Source organism: Ursus americanus, chromosome 2 (assembly GCF_024610735.1).
Source record: "Ursus americanus isolate L20-20 chromosome 2, mUrsAme1.1.p, whole genome shotgun sequence".
In the NCBI taxonomy this organism is placed as follows: Eukaryota; Metazoa; Chordata; class Mammalia; order Carnivora; family Ursidae; genus Ursus; species Ursus americanus.
In genome coordinates, this window is record NC_142128.1 from 83,839,214 (window position 1) to 83,856,680 (window position 17,467).

Genomic DNA, 17,467 nt, shown 5'->3' on the forward strand with positions numbered 1-17,467 from the left:
CTTCCCATAATTTCCGTGTAGGGCTTCACCCTACTATACAGCCAGACATTATTTCATAAAAACTAGGTGAGGTTTGTATTTGGCACTCCATAAAGATGCATGCTTTTCTCAGTCTCTCCCAAATGTTCAGTTCTTTCATTATGCCTGTTACTATGCAGGAACTCTCATGTGGCAAATCTCAAGGGTGTGATCCTTTGCAGGGTTGCATGCAGAGTTTTTTAACTCCCTCCCACCAAAACCAACCTTATTCCCCAGTTAACTTTCTGCTAAAGAGAACCTGTGAATAAACCCATCTTGTTACCAGGTTAGCCAGGTTACATATGTGCAGCGTATGTAACAGGGGCTTGCTGAAAATATGCCTTTACCCTAAAAAAGAAAGTTCAAGGTAGGGGTTTTCAGAATTGGAGCAAGTTAGCAGGAGGAAATGTTTTGGGGTAGATGGATCTTTAAAGATCCATAGATTTTACCACTTGAGAGTCACTTCTTGTCTTTACATGAAGGGGACTCAATCTGTAGCATGATGCTCTACTTGACGGAGTTATACTTGGGGCACCAGGGTGGCTCAGTTGGTTACATATCTGACTCTTGATCTCAGCTCAGGTCTTGATCTCAGGGTCCTGAGTTCAGACCCTGCATTAGGCTCTGTGCTGTGTGTGGAGCCTACTTAAAAAAAAAAAAAAATGAAGAAGCCATGCTAGACTGTGTGGTGTATTTCTTTACAGTAGTCCTAGAATTGCTGGTGCAATGTTTCATATGTAACATCAAGCATGGGGGAGTGTCTATTTACATTTAATGAATAAATAAATGGCTATCTGCATGGCTGGGGAGTTTAGGTTTTAATTTTTATTTTTTAATAGATAATGCATTCACATGTTAGAAAATGCAAAGGGTACCAAAGAGTATATCATTAAAAGTATATTTCTGTCCTTTTCCTGTCCCTCAGTGATCCTATTTTCTTCTCTAAGGGCAATCACTATTACTAATTTCTTAAATATCCTTCCATGATATTCTGTGTATTTACAAACATACACATATATTCATTTTTCACACAGATGAAAGATGGCTACCACAATGTGAGGAAACCTAAACCACACAGAGAAGTCATGTGTAGGTACTCCAGCCTACAGTTCCAGGAGAGTCCAGCCTTTGTCACTGTAGCCTAGACATAGGAGTGGGGAAAAAAAAACAAAAACAAAAAACCAACCTAGTCATTCACAAGACTACCAGCTGTTCAATTTTTTTCATCTGACACCCTGAATATAATGAAGCCAAGTGAAGCTATCCCTGAATTTCTATCATACAAAATCTGTTAAGTATAACAAAACGGTAACATTTCACGCCACTACGGTTTGGAGTGACTTGTTACACAGCAACATATAAACAGAATACACTAAGGATGTACCTAATTAGCAATGTCAGAAAGACAGAATAAAAGGTATGGTAAAAGTAATATCTGGGGCGATTGTACTGAGGATTTTCTAAAGTTCTTGAAATGAAAGCACATATTAGGTGAAAAACAATGAAAATAAAATTCATACCTAGATGTGCTATAGTGAAGATAACTAACATTGAGGATAAAGAGACAATTTCAAAATCCACCAAAGAGAAAATGTAGATTACCCATAAAAGAATGACAATTAGATGCCAGAATTCTCTTCAATAACAACAAATGCCAGAGGCCACCGTGGAAATATCTCCAAAGCACTGAGGAGAAAATAACTGGCATCATAGATTTCTATACTTAGCTAAGCTATAAATTAAGAATAATGATGAAATACAGAATTTTTCTTACAAAGTTGAGTTTACCAACCTCAAATTTTTACTTAATGAGGGGCGCCTGGGTAGCGCAGTCGTTAAAGCGTCTGCCTTCGGCTCAGGGCGTGATCCTGGCGTACCGGGATCGAGTCCCACATCAGGCTCCTCTGCTATGAGCCTGCTTCTTCCTCTCCCACTCCCCCTGCTGTGTTCCCTCTCTCGCTGGCTGTCTCTCTCTGTCAAATAAATAAATAAAATCTTTAAAAAAAAAATTTTTACTTAATGAATTAATAGAGCATGTATATCAGCAGAAAGAAAAGTGAATTCACAATGAAAGTGTGGTATTAAACAAATGTTAAGTACAAAAATTGAGAAATCAGATAAATCTAATTATACATTGATTGCATGGTACCCCCTTTTTTTTTTTTTAAAGATTTTCTTTATTTAAGAGACAGAAAGAGAGTGAGAGAGATAGCATAAGTGGGGGGATGGGGAGAGGGAGAGGAAGAAGCAGACTCCCCGCTGAGCAGGGAACCTGAGACAGGAGACTCTACCCCAGGACTCCAAGATCATTACCTGAGCTGAGGGCAGACATTCAACTGACTGAGCCACCCAGGTACCCCTATATAGTACCTGTTTTATGTTATGTTCTGATAAATATGTAACTAAAACTTTGATACCAGTAACTGCCCAATACATTTAATAGCTAAAATTCAGTCTTGGGGCGCCTGGGTGGCACAGCGGTTAAGCGTCTGCCTTCGGCTCAGGGCGTGATCCCAGCATTCTGGGATCGAGCCCCACATCAGGCTCCTCTGCTATGAGCCTGCTTCTTCCTCTCCCACTCCCCCTGCTTGTTTCCCTCTCTCGCTGGCTGTCTCTATCTCTGTCGAATAAATAAAATCAAATCTTTAAAAAATAAAAAAATTAAAAAATAAAAAATAAATAAAAAATAAAAAAATAAAAAAAATAAAATTCAGTCTTATTTGAACAGGATAGTTGTATTTAAAAAACTATAAAGTCTTCATTTAAAAATTTAAGAGTAGCTGCTTATAGCACAGACAAAATATAAACTGTAGTTTCCAAATCAGCAGAGGAAAAGAAAAGGAATAAAAAAATGTTTTCTATCTAACAAAGGCAGGAAACACAAACAAACACAAAAAGGTAAGAAGAAAGCATTGTAAACAGGAAATCAAAAGTACATGGTAGCAATGACAGAGAATTTTAAATAGATCATATTCATATGAATTCAGCTTCCTAGTTAATAGAGAGACTGTCAGGATTAAAAAACAAAAACCCATGTACATGCTGTTTACAAAAGATCTGCCAGAAATAAAATAACAGAAAGGTTGAAAATAAAGAAAAAGTTACAGTGAGCAAATGTTAACCAAAAGAAAGTTGGGGTAGAATATCAGTATCAGAATAGTTTAAAGCAAAAAAGTATTAATAAATAGATATCATATAATGATCAAAAATTACATTAAAAATGAAAAAAGTTAAAAATGATAAAAAAAATCACCAAGAAGTTCTATCCAGCTAACCCTATAACCATGAAATTTTTAAAAAGCAACAGAATCACAGGGAAAAAAATAGATGAACAAGTATATCGGGAACTTTAAATATATCTTTGTTAGAAACTAACAGATCAATTAAACAAAAATTAAGTGGAAGGGTCCATTATGTTTTTTGTATTGATTTGCCTTGGTGTGCAAATTGTAATTTGCAGTTTATTAAAGTGGTAGCTTTATCTTTCTACCTTCTCCATGTCAATTAGTGTAGCTCCCATGTAGATCCCAAGACTTCCAGCCCCTACCCCCAGTCCAGCACTAGCTGTCTCAGGGCTCCTGTTCCTCAGGGATATTGGGGAAGAGAGCCCGAAGGCAAACTGGCACAAGTCTTGATTTCTCTGCTTCTTTCCACTACCAGGGACAAGCAGCGGGTGGTGTGTTTATTCATTTGTTCACTTTGTTTTTTAAACTCTAGCTCAGGGTGCAAGTCATAGCTACTCCCAAATCCCAGTTTCACTGTGAGTCTGACTTAAAGGGCCATACTCTGTATGGGGTGCCATTGCTCTCCATTACTCCGAAGGATTCAAAGTCCTAGCCAACTTCTACCTGCTTTCAGAGCCACATCAAGGCCACAGCTGTATCCTCACTAACCCAGTTGTGTTGCTCATTCAATCCTGATGTCCAGAGATAATGATCTTGTTAATGAACCCAGAGATGTCTTTTAATTTAAAAAAAAAAAAAGTTTTTATGATTGAAGTTTTTGAGGAAGATGTAGATATTCAAAGCACGAGCTCACAACACTATTTTAGCTATTTTCCTGTGCCATTGTGGATGCCATTGTGGTCTTGCTACTTTCTTTGGCTTTATATAGTAATGGGGATTGAGGTTTTTATTCTATTCCCTAATGCCAGAAAATGATTTAGAATATCTATAAATCTCCTCAGGGCTTCTGATTTCAGGTGGGAGGCAGAGTACAAAGTCTCCTTGTTTCTTGCTCTTCTCTCTGATTTTCTGTATACAATTAGAGGAATTTTTTAAAAAATATATTATGGTGTTGAAAGCCTTAGTCTTAAATCATCAGTCTTTGTCCTGGATTCTTCAGTCTACGTGACTTTGTAACCTAAGTTTTGAAATCTATAGGGGCATGAGATAAGAGAGATAGGGATGAGAGTAGTGGGAGGGAAACCCCACAATTACAATCTCATTATTATTCTACCAGAAAAGAGATTTCCCCTTTCTGTCCTTGTGTCCTGAAAATCTATCTTCTCCAGTTTCCTCAGAAGCCATGCTCCTGTCTGCTTGGCCTCTGTTATCTATTAGTTTTCTATCCTGGATCCTTTCTTGCGGAAATCTTTCACCTCTTTATAAGATAAAACCTCTCCTAGCTCTCTCATTTTCATAGGCAAGCTTTCTGAAAATCCTCAAGTAACTTCAATTACCATCTGCATGCTGATGAGTCCTAATCTACAACTCTGGCTCAGATTTCTCGCAAATTCTCCAGATCCACAAGACTTTTTCAACCCCAGACAACTGAAGTTCAACTTGTCTGAAACGAATTCTTATCTTCACATCTATACATCTCTCCAACTAATTTCTTATGTTTTCTATTTCCATTCAGTTTCCCAAGCAGAAACCTGGAAGGCTCCTTGATTTCTTCCCCTCCCTCACTCACATCCAATAAGTGGCTAAGTCTTGTCATTATATTTCCATTTAAGGAATGTTTATAGCCAATCATTATTAGGTATCACTAGAGCAATAGCGATATAATGAATCAAAGATGAGGTTAGGCAGTAAAATAAAAAAAAAATATATATATATCATTAGATTCAAGGTAAAAAAAATAGTTTCAGTGAAGAAAATATGACTTATATTGCCCAACAGAACATAAAGTTTGAAAGAATAAAAACTTACAAGGGATTGTTAGATTTAGTTAAAAGATTCCTCGTGATCTCAGTTACCTGAGAGGTAAGAAAGGAATTTCTGCAGAGTATATAGGAGTTTAACAACTGTCTAAACTTACATGTTTTGTATTGTTTTGTTTTATGTATTTTAATTTTTTAATTTATTTTTTATTTTTTAAAAAAGATTTTATTTATTTATTTGAAAGACAGAGTGTGTGTGCTCATGGGGGAGAAGGACAGAAGGAGAGGGAGAGAGAACCTCAAGAGACTCTGTGCTGAGTGTAGAGCTGACGTGGGGCTCGATCTCATGACCCTGAGATCATGACCTGAGCCAAAATCAAGAATCAGATGCTTAACTGACTAAGCCACCCAGGCACCCCTGTTTTGTTTTTAAAGGTTTTATTTATTTATTTGACAGAGAGTGAGAAAGCACAAACAGGGGGAACAGGAGAGGGAGAGGGAGAAGCAGACTCCCCGCCGAGCAGAGAGACTGACACGGGACTCGATCCCAGGACCCTGGGATCATGACCAGAGCCAAAGGCAGCCGGTTAACCATCTGAGCCACCTAGGCGCCCCCTGGTATTGTTTTGTTTTAAATGGTATTTTCACTTTTACCTAAATGGGTAAGAGTAGGGTGATATTCCACCTCATACTGACAAGCCAAATTTAGATGATACTTTCTGTTTTGGAGAATATCAGTCTTTGAAATGACAATACACAATTTCTTAAGGTGCATACCACCCTCCTTGACTTGGATTATTATACGGAATCATGTCCAACTGGCAGCAAGACCCACTCAGCGAGAGAAGAGATTGTTGAGTCTGGAAGTATATTCTAGAGGTCACCAAATTCCTTTCCTGTTTTTAAGACAGACTGGGGATCTAATCTCTTCTTAACATCTCTCATGGAAAGTAGATTCTAATAGGAAGGTGTAAAACTACTACTACCGCCACGCGGTGTACTCCCTTGCTTATCCATCAATTCGTCCTGTTCCTCCAGACTTTATAGTCTTCTTTTTTCTTTTTCTCTTTCCCTACTCTTGCTTCTTTCTCAATTCAGTTTTCCAGCCTCTCTTTTTCTTTCTCACCCATGAATAGAGAAAAGAGAAAAAAAAAGCACAAATGTTGAGATTCCTGACGGGTGACATTCCAGAGCAATGAGGACATGCGGTTGTTATACAACTGGGAGGGGCCAGAGGTGTGACCTAAAGTTCAGGGAAGAGAAGAGTAATCTAAAGGTAAAACAAGGCAGAACGGTTAAGTAAAGGCTTAATTTTGGATTTTTATTACTTAAAATGATCCTTTTGTGAATCCCATCTAGGGCATTCCATCTTTCTCAGGCAGTGATGGTTCCCACTAGACCCAAAATTACCGAAGAGGGTCAGCGATGATGCATTCAAAGACGATTGCCCCCATCAGTTTTTGTTTGTATGAAGGTGTCAGCACTTGAGAGTACGTTAAGGCAAGCCTTAGGAAATGCCTAAGGAATTGTGGATAATAAGATCTTTTTTCCAATCACCAGGAGGTGAGAAGCTATTACATTTCTCTTTCATCTATCTCCTTTTCAATTTCCAATGTTACTGTTAAACTCCTGTAACGTAGGTTGTTCTTTAAAAACAATGATGAAAAATGACACTCCTAACAATAACAGCATCGACAACCACCTAATCTATTTTACCCTTTGGTTGGTGGGAGATGTTGAAAAATACAAGAAATAAAAGCCACCCATAAATAGTTTGCCTCACAGAAACAATTGCTATTAGTATTTTACTGTATTTCTGACCCTTTTTCTATGTAATTCTCTTTGGTGGTTATACTTCATATATACAGTTTTGTACCTTTCGGGTATATTTTAGTCTAAAATGCTTTTGGCTATAGTTTTCCATCACTTTTCTGGACAGTTGAACTGTATATATTACTTTTCCTGCTAAGTAACAGAATTTGAAACAGTAAACTCCAAAAAATCTCATTCTGAGGGACTTTGTAGTTGACTGGGACACGTAAGGGGATTATCTGATTGCATGCCCGCACTTGATCTCAAGCTGGAATGGTTCCAAAGACCTCTACCACAGATTATTATTCTGTAATATAACTGCCCCTTTCCTTAATTGCCCTCTAAACTTTAAACTCTGATAGCAAGACTGTATTGTTCACCATCTCTACCCCAGTGATGAGCATATGACCCAACACACAGAAAATTGTCAATATGGTGGGTTGTTTTTTTTTTTTTTTCTTATTTGAGAGTGAGAGAGTGAGTGCACAAGCAGGGGAAGAGGCAGAGGGAGAAGCAGAGTGAGAAGCAGACACCCTGCTGAACAGGGAGCCCGACACTGGGCTTGATCCCAGGACCCTGAGATCATGACCTGAGCTGAAGGCAGACGCTTAAGCGACTGAGCCACCCAGGCGCCCCCTCAATATGTTTTTGAAGGTTAAATGAATGAAAGAATAACTAACTAAATAATAAAATTCTAAAGGAGCCATAACTTATCAACCTTTCTCCTTAGTATCAGGATATACCCAGATTAAGTTTCCCAGAAGTAAAGTACTGGTTTAGATTCAGGTTTGTCTTGAAAGAGCAGTGAAAGATAAGAACGGATCCTCAGTTATGAACACTCCTCATAGACCCTAAACTCATAACTCTGCCTAAGATTCCTACTTTGCTTTAATGCTAAAATTTGGCTGTCCGACAAATACTTACAGAAAATTAATTTCGACTTCTTTCTACAGCTAATAATCTCCTGTAACATCTAGGCCACTGCTGCCTACATTTTGGAAATATTGGCATTCGAATATCTGGGTGCACTATAGGCTTGATCCCACCACAGAAACATTGTTAAAGAACTAAAACGATGCATGTCCTCTTGGACAAAGCACAGGATCACTTGGGGGAGGGGAGGTGTAGAACAGAAAGCTTACAGCCAATGGTTGAGGGAGTGGGAGAGTGAGCCAGAGAGCCCTTCCTGAGCTGTCAGTTTGAAAGAGGGCAGGGGAAAGCACAAGCAGTTGGTTTTGCTCCTTATGAGCCTCCTTATCCTCTTCAGCTTTGACAGATCTTGGATCTCATCTCATTCCAACATAAAACTGCTAATGAACTGAGACATCCTCTGTAAGTAGATGAAAGCTGTTTTCTCTGTTGGCAATTTATACTTGGTCATATGACGCAACTGGTCATATGATTTAGAGGCAGTGTGCTAGTACGTTTCTCTCTACAAACGCGATTCTACATTTTGTGTTCGTTTTTTTAAAAACAAGTCTAACCTACATTAATTAGAGCACGAAGTTGAGCGAGTGAGAAGCTCTGACTCACCCCCTATGCATAATAACAGCAGCTCCACCTGTTGGGTGCCTACAAAGAGCCCAGGACTGCTAGGTAGGATACGTACGCTGTCTAACTGAACTTGGAGAATCTGCCTCCAGAAACAACTTAAATCTACCATTTACTGTGAAATTCCGTGTGGCCCTTTCCTTAACAAACTTATATTCAATTTATTTATCCCTATCCCATCACAGGAGGGGAAAAAAAAGAAAAAAAACAGTAATAATGCCAGAAATTTATAGACACTTATCTGGTGAGAGATACAAAGATCACTGAGTTTTCCATTCTATAGTCTGATTCCATTTTCTTTCTGAATTTTTAAATCTAATTTTTCTATCCTATTTACCAGTTGGCTAATAGCTTCTTTTCTCTCTTGCCATCCAGTGTTGTTTTTTTATTTTGCCACACAATAAAAGGGTTGACTGCTTTCCCTATTCTCAAATCAGAAAACATGAAAGTTAAATAAAAATGATTTGGATATTGAAGACTTTTTTCCTACATTCAAGTATGAGACTTTGCCGTGAGATAATTGATGAGTTATCCATAATCGTGTGAGTGTGCTCTTTACTCATTACCTAAGCAAATTTCATTTAATTAAAACTTTCATCTTGTTAAATATCATAGCAGATTTCAATTCCCCAGATGGGTGGAAGGCCCAATGGAAGTTCTTTTCTTATTCCTTAGGGATTATTTTTATGTTCCATAATTAGGAACATAAGTCATGGTCCAAATTTCTATTTTTCTAGTTTTTATTTCTATTTTTTTCCCGCAGATTAATTGATTCAAATAACCTTAATTGAGCACACCTTGTATCAGGCACCCTATTAGGGGAGTGAGCCAAAAAGTCCCTGTGTCTGCCCTTACAAAGCTTACAGCCAATTGGAGGTAACAGACATTGAACAAAAAGAATTAGGAATATGACAAATGACATGAAGAGGGAAGGGTACTGGGGGAATATGTAATAGGTGTAGCTAATCCAGCCTGATTGGGGGTGGGTAGAGATGATTTTTCCAAAGACGTTCAAATTTAGGCTTGAAGCATAAGAAGGGAGAAGAGTGGTCCAGGAGAAATACAGGAATAGCTTGTGTCAAGTCTCTGTGTAGAAAAGAAGGCTACCTACTGAAGGACCTAGGAGGAGGTCAGTGTGGCAAGTGTGGTGATGCCAGGAAATGTTAGAGAAGAGGAAGGCAAGGACCAGATCACGTAGGTCATCTTAAGGATTGGAAACTTTATTCTAAGGGAAATGAAAAACCAGTGGAGAATTTAAGCCAGGAAATGAAAGTTTTTAAAAAGCTTAATATGACTAAAATGTAGAATACAAAAATATATAAACTTAACTATTTAATTTGCTCTGGAACGTGCTCTTATATCTAGTAATCCAATGATATTAAGAATTTTTATTAATATGGGACAAACTATCTAGATTTCTGATATGCAGAATTTTTCTGAGAATGGAAAAGACCCTAGAATAGTTAAGCAAAGCAAAACAGTCCTTGGGTATGTACCTTAGTATATCTTGAAGTGATGAACTTACACCCTGAGTTTCTTTGCTTTACATCTGTATCAAGCTTGAATTGCAAATAGAGGTGGTAAAATAATAAAGACAGGGAGAAGAAGGAGGTGTGCATGTGTGTGTGTGCACATGTGGTTTCCCAGGGTTTTGAAGAAGAGCGGATGACAAAGAATATCGTATCACATTCTCTGTTCTCAAAAATAGTCTACCCTATAGAAATTAGGAAAGTGCAGACTGTAAAATATTAAAAGATTATTTTTTTTTTAGTTGGGTGTTTTAAGAAAAAAAATGCAGCTACTGGATAATACAACAGATTTAGACATGAAACATATTTATTTCACACTGGGGACACCAAGATGGCGCCAGAAGTGTTGTGCTTGGAGTAGTAAAGAGATCCATGAACACTAAGGCCCTTGGACAATATAGACTGTTAAGAGGCTAACGTCTTTCTTTTTTTCTTTTTAATACTCTTCCATTTTCCCTAGAGCATTTCTTGTCTTCTCCAGATGGTCTGTGTCCATTAAATTAGCAGGTAAGATTTTAAGGTGTGGTTCTTTCCCAGAGGTATTTTCTAATTGGGAATTGGGAGAAATTCTTGAAGATTATTCAAGTTTTCCACTAAATATTAGGAGAATGGAGAAGGAGAATGAGCTCTGACTGCCATTCTCTGTTACCTCACAGCCTCCCAAACCACAAGTTTCTTCTCTAGGATCTTGGGCTGCAAGGCTTCCTGACTGTTCTTCGGGCTCCGTGACTCCTGCTCAGGAGTGAATGAATATACACTTGGCAAACTGTTTGAGAAAGACTGCTGACCCCTTGGCCTAAGAAATCTTGAGCGACCAGAGACCTGAGTTTAAATGCCAATTTGTATCTGACTCACTACTTGAAGAGAATGAATCATTCTTTTGTTTGAATCATTTAGCTCCATGACCTGAGGTGTGGTACTGAAGACAGCACGGACTGGCTTCACACATATCCTGTACTTGAAGACTGCTGTTGATAAATCATTCTACTCATCAAAATAGAAACATATGTATTAAGTACCTAAGTGTGTACATGATTTGGAAACATTCAGAATATGTAGGCTAAATATTCAAATAAATTAGTGCTTGTTATGGTTTCATGGGTCAGGTGAGATGTCTATTATTATAAAAAAGGGAGGAGGCTTCCTATGTATTAATTATCAGGTTACCAAAGCTCTGGGTAAATTTGGTAGGAATGTTAAGAGTAGCTTCTCAGGAAGTACTTGCTGTCTGTTTGGAAACTGGACACTATTTACTTGGGCCAAAATGCAGTTATATTAGGCTATTTTTTTAAAAAGATTTTATTTATTTATTTTACAGAATGAGAGAGAGAGAGGGAGCACAAGCAGGGGGAGTGGGAGAAGGAGAAGCAGACTCCCCAGGGAGCAGAAACCCAAAGCGGGGCTCAGTCCCAGGACTCTGGGATCATGACCTGAGCCGAAGGCAGATGCCTAACTGACTGAACCACTCAGGAGCCCCATATTAGGCTTTTTTTTAGTGATAAAAAGTTATTTAAAAGTTTCAACCCTCTGAATCTACTCACAATGCCCTGATATTGTACTGTTTTATTATTGTTGTTAAAGATTTTATTTATTTGACAGAGAGAGCGAGCACACGTGTGAGTGCACAAGCAGGGGGAGCGGCAGAGGGAGAAGGAGAAGAGGCTCCCAATGTGGGGCTTGATCCTAGGACCCTGGGACCATGACCTGAACCGAAGGCAGACGATTAACTGACTGAGCTGATATTGTATTCTTTTCTGTGATCAGAGTCATGGATAAGGATATCTATCTTCTAGCACTGAATAAGAATAGATTTGGGTGTGTGGTCAGACCTATGAGTATCACAAAGAGTAGATACGCTACAATTTAAAAACAATAATTTTATGCTGCAGTTCTAGTCCTTGTAGCTTGACATAAAAGAATAAGAGAGCAAAAAGAAAATTAACATTTATCAAGTGCCAGTGTTGTATGTCAGTTGTACTTAGTCACGTATGTCATCATTAAAGTTCACAGGAAGCCTGTAACAGATAACATTTCCATATTGGTCAAGGAAGAAACTGAAGGTTAGAGACTTGGAGGGCAGAGCTGGAATGCACACTCAGGTCTGCTAGCTTATGATCTTTCCACAAAATCACTTAGGCACACACAAAAAAACACTTAAAATCAGGTAGGATTAGACAAAGTAAGAGTTTCTCTTTAATTTCGCTGGTTTAGATGTAATTTATATCTGCAGGGGGAAAATGTGAATAAAAGCTATTGCATAAGGATGCTTATATTCTACAAGTCTTTTGATGGGGGGACAGTAGAAAGAGGGGAGGTTGGAAAATGTATATTACGCAATATGTAAATCCTGGGTTTTCTGAGTTTTATTGATTTTCAAAAGTTACTTTCAGGATTGGCATTGCTGTTACTATTCTATCTAGTTTGTAGGGACATTGTAAAGCTATTGAAGAATTCTATAAAATTCTTAGGAAAGCTTCCATAAAGAGCTATTTCGGTGTACCTGAAGTACTTTGTTCTTACCTTAATGACTGCACCCACCATACTGCATTCATGTCACTTCTCCACTCTCTGCTATCTCTACCAAAGGTGGGTTTCTCCAAGACAGGGACCATTTCTTCTTTACCATAGAATCCACAGAAACCTGGACAGTGCCTGAAATATAATAAATGTTTATAGAAAAAAACAACAAAAGGATTCATCTTTTTGATCCCAGACTCCTTATTTCTGAAATGAGAAGAAAATAATAATATTCTCCTAGATCCCTTGTCAGGAGTGTCATGACATATACTCAGATACTGTTTATTGGAGCTATAAGCCACAGACCTAAAAGGTGTTATTGTGATGATTACTAGGAGAGTAACTATTTTACCTAACATAAAATTTTTATTCTGGCTAAAATCTTTTTTAAAGATCTGATTAATACATTTCAGGAAAGAGATGTAGGGTATTTTAGGTAATATGTGGTAGTAATCTCCATCCTTGGCCTCTAGAGTTGAAGGAAAAGAAGTACCTACACTGGAGATGAGAACAATCTTTCACTAGGTGGCTCTCTTTTCCTTGAGTGGGTGGCGCGCGCTGGTGCAGGCGAGGGATGACAGGGGGCATTGTGTACAGCTACAGTCACCAGCTTCACGCCACATCACAGTAGGCTGTGGTAGCAGGAGGGGCAGGGCATAGTTCAGGTTCTATTTCGTTAATGATAATCTATTCTTGGGATTTACTTCAGAGTAGCCTGTCCTTTCGTTTCCTCCAAACGTATACGTGATGTTCCAAGAAGACATTGGTCTAGTCTTGTAATAGGTGTGGTCTCAGGGAAGGATCTTGAAAGTGCCTCTTTACCTAGCATGGAAGACAGCAGGAAATCAGTTACCCAAACCCAGCCAAACCAAAACAGCCCATTAAAATCCTGATTTTAACTAGTGAGGGCTGCATTCCGGGGGTGGGGAGTGGGTTATACAGTTATACATCCTAAAGTATTTGGGTACAGTTACGTAAAGGACTCCACAATGCAAATTGAAAATGTAATTTGTAAAATGTCAAGTCCTTCAAACCATGAGAATGACCATTTCTCCAGCTACTTCTCACATTCCGTAGTATTATTGACCCCATTCTTTATTTCTGGTTTTTAGCCCCAAACCTGACACAAAATACACCTAACACTTTCAAAAATCTTTGTTCTAAGAATGAAAATCCTTTTCCTAGATGCCTTTCATCGGAAGTTCGCTCCAGTATCTAGGTTCTTGTCGATACTATTTTACTCAACGTTTTCCTCTCGGACCCAAAAGATACAGAGTGACAAGTTCTAAAACACTGCGGACCCATCAAAGAAGTCTGCAGCGGGAGGAACTCGGACGTCAGCCTTTGATTATCAAGTGGGACCCCCACTGGGGGGTGCCTCTGAGAGGGCTGGCAGTCGTGGGCGTCTCACCACGTCCCTGGCTCTAAATGCTGGAAAACCACTTGTGAAGTCTTCTAGGATGTGTTCCCACGCTCACTCTGCAGGCCTCCCCGCAGCAGCGGTGGCTCGGTCGCCGAGGGCGTGCGTGGGCTGCGGTTTGGGGGATTTCGGTAAGGGGTCGACCCTCCGGGAAAAGTCTGAGGTCCCTGCCCGGCAGGAGACGAATCTGGGTCGTCGTGTGCCGTTCTCCTCCCTCAGGGACCCCGTCCTGGCGGGATCCCGCCTCTCCGAGCCCGAGGCAGTCCTGGGGAAACCCCTCGCCCGCCTCGCAGTTTCGCGCCGCCGCCTCGCCGGGCCGCCTCGCCCTCCATGCTCCAGTCCGCAGCTCGCCAGCCTTCAGGCCCGGCGTCTTCCTCGCAGGCCCGGCCCTCTCCACGCCCCGCACTGAGAGGAAACTGGAGGTGGTTCCCGGCCGCAGGCGGGTGGAAAAGCCCACGGTGAATGCCTCGGGGTCCCCCCATTGTTGCGGGAAGGGGAAAGGGAAGAGGAAATGAACTTCGCCGCCCAGGAGAACACCCGGATTCCCAACCTGGGGGAGGCTTTTAGACGGAAGGGAAGCCAAGGGGGAACCCTGGGCACTTTCCAGGGAATCCATTCGCCGAGGAAGGGTCACCCAGTCCGCACACATTGGTTACTATGACAATACAACCACAGCCGCCAGTTGCCATGGTATCTGCTTATCCAATCCGATTGGTTTTCTTTCTCTTCCTCCCTGGGCTCCACCCCATCCCCTTCAACAGTCTCCAGGCGTGCAGGAGGAAAGGCCCCAGAAAGGGGGAGGGGGTCCTTAGCGTCACTCTCGGGGGCGCGAGGGTAGACTAGAGTTGAGGTACTGGCGGGCGGAACTGTAGGAGGAAGGGGCAGCGTTTCCGGTAGGGAAGAGTGGAGGAGTGGGAAGAGGAAGAGAGAAATCGGGTGGAGTGGAAAGACGGGGGAAGACTTTGAGTGTAACTCCTGGTTGATTTGGGCTCGATGTTCCCGGTGAGGCTGGGGTTACCCCCTCGCGCGGGAGAGGGGTGGATTGGCCGGAAGCCGCCAAACGCCTCCAGCAGGTCGCTCAAAAGCCGCACAGGGTCCTCACAGTTAGCCGATCCCAAGAGGGAGCGGTACAGAGAGGCAGAAGTCACCCGGAGGGACGGGCGCCACTGAAATCTCGCGAGAGGGACCCCCACTTCCTTCCTCTGCTTCTCCCTCCCCTTTCCCCCCGCCCCCTTCCCTTCTCCCTCCCCCTCCCCCCTCCCGGGTCGGAGTGTCCCTGCGCCCCACGGGCCAGAGCAGCAGCGAGAGCAGCTTTCCCCGCTCCCTCCCCCTCGCCTCACTCACCCCCACCCCCCCGCCGAGCGAGGAGGAGCCGGAGGAGAGGAAGATGGCGGCGGCCGCCAGCACCCGCGGTGCCGCGGGGCCGCTTCGAGGAGCCTGAGAGACCCACAGAGGCTTCGCGGGAAGACGCGGCGGCGGAGGATGAGCCTGCAGAGCGCGCAGTATCTCCGGTGAGTGCAGAGGTCGGCCCCGTACGTGGGGGGCGCTGGTCGAGGGTTGGGCATGGAGCAACAGACACAGAGGTGGTGTGTCGGGGTGGCGGGGGAGTTGCTGTGTCCTCTCTTTCCCCGGCAGGGAGGCGGGGGCTGCGAGGGGATCCGCGGGAGGGGGCGGGGCGGGCACACTCACGGGTGTCTAGCCCCCGCGGGCTGGGCTGAGTTCCAGCGTAGCCAGCTAGTCTTGGTGCCGGGAAGGAGGTTAGGGAAGCGTGAGAATGTGTGTGCGCGCGCGCCCCCGGGGTCGCAGGCTCGCTGGCGAGGAGGGGGGGCGGCGGCGGCGACCCGAGTAGAGGTGGGTGTGGAGTCTGATCCCAGTGGGTGGGGGTAATGTTGTGTGGTGTGGGATGGGTTGGGGCGATGCATGGGGAGAGGACGAGGTGGAAGTCTGCACACCTGGGGGAGGGGGGCGAGGAGGAAGGACTAGAGGAGAGGGAGACCGCTGGAAACCCGAGTTTGTTCTTTATTCTTGGGTTGAAAGTGCTGAGGAATCATGTCATCTGTAGTTAGTTGGCTGGATGGAGGTGGGAGCAAAAAGAGGGGGGAATGGATGAGGAAGTGAGGAAAGAGGGAGGTACTGTGGACGGTGTTGGGTTCCCCAGAAGAAACTGAGTTAGAATTAGTGTAGTCGGAAGATACCATTCTGAGAGTCGTGTGCATTCATTGAGAGTGGTGTAAGGAACTTGTATGTCGGAGGTAGAGTGACGCAAGGGTACAGAGCGTGTGCGAGTATGTGATGTGTGTCTGGGGTGGTGTAAAGGGAGCGACTGATAAACATTTTAGGAAGGGTAAGATAGATACGTTGGAACCAAGTATGTGATGGTGAGAGCATACTGGATGGAAAGACACCAGCGATTGTGCAGCCAGGAAGGTTCCATGGAAGCAGAATAAGAGCTTCAAGGTAGAGGTAAAAGAGGGTCAAAATCTTGATGGCAGAGAAATATTGTTAGAGCCTGAGATTAATTGGAGAGTTGCTGCTTTTTAGAAAAGGGGAAGGAAGATCTTAAAACGGATCCTTTTTGTCTTTCAGGAGCAGAACTAAGGCAGGCTTATGGGAAGATCTCTTAAAAAAAATGGTTTCATACCTTGTAGAGGAGGGAATTGGATGGGGTAGAAGTCGGAAATGAGCAGAAAAATCACTTTAGCTGTTAAGTGAAGTGAAAGTATTGATGTGTGTTTGGCTTTCTATATGCATATTACAAGAGAAGGTAGGTAGTAAGTGATATAGGAGAGTGACTGTTCTACTTATGAAAAAGTAGTAATAATTTCATTAAGCAGAGTGTGGAAAGGAGAGAGTGATGAGATCTTTGAATTATGGTTGAATGCCTAATTTAACAGTGACAGGATCTACACAACATGTGTGTTCAATGACTATAGGGTAGTCCTTTTTCTCCACTATTCCCTTTTAATTGTTTAACATATCAGATGAACTTAATAAATACAACTGTGGGAAAGATCTACGGTAGAGATTGTAGAGGGGGGTTATGGGAACCATTAGGATAGTACTTAATTTTAAGGTATTTGCGTTTAGTGTATTAGGCAAGTAAATCAATAATAGCACACAGTAAACTGTCAAAAGGATGCCAAGTGTTATAAGAGTCCAAAGGCAGAAGATTACCTGAGCAATTGGGGGAAATCAGGAAAAACTTCCTTTGTTCATTTGCTCATTCATACACTCATGATTCATCAGTCATTTTGTTGAACACCTATACGGGAGGCATTGTCCCAACTGCTGAGAATAGAAAAGAACTCCACCCTCTCCTTACAGAGTTTACAGTTTGTTAGTTTTCAAGGAGAAAGTGGCACTTATTATGGGCCTTAAGAATAAGCAAAATTCTGACAGATGTGGATTGAGAATGGGGAATCCAATGGAAGGAAACAGCAGAGATATGAATATAGGAAGGTTTGGGGCCAGGGAAGGTGTTTAGTCTAGTTTAAACAAGAATATAGGGTGATGCAG

The 17,467-nt window shown here is 41.9% G+C and overlaps 2 protein-coding genes across 7 annotated transcripts in view; one reads left to right on the forward strand and one right to left on the reverse strand.

Moving 5' to 3' along the window:
- The window catches only part of NMNAT2 (nicotinamide nucleotide adenylyltransferase 2), a 181,530-nt gene extending 166,095 nt beyond the window's left edge, over positions 1–15,435 (reverse strand). Inside the window, exons 1-2 of the mRNA XM_087858338.1 lie at positions 15,296–15,435; positions 12,535–12,666 (exon numbers count right to left, since the gene is read on the reverse strand). The gene's annotated coding sequence lies outside the window, so the exon portion shown is untranslated. The remainder of the gene's footprint in view (positions 1–12,534; positions 12,667–15,295) is intronic.
- SMG7 (SMG7 nonsense mediated mRNA decay factor) overlaps positions 15,324–17,467 on the forward strand; it is an 87,095-nt gene continuing 84,951 nt past the window's right edge. For 4 of the 6 annotated variants that reach the window (XM_045811438.2, XM_045811441.2, XM_045811440.2 and 1 more), the window contains exon 1: positions 15,324–15,462. Coding sequence is in view for 1 of the 6 variants with exons in the window: in XM_045811439.2 (XP_045667395.1) it covers positions 15,434–15,462 (29 nt within the window). In the remaining 5 variants the exon portion in view is untranslated. The remainder of the gene's footprint in view (positions 15,463–17,467) is intronic. The other 2 variants (XM_045811439.2, XM_045811443.2) reach the window with 2 other exon arrangements.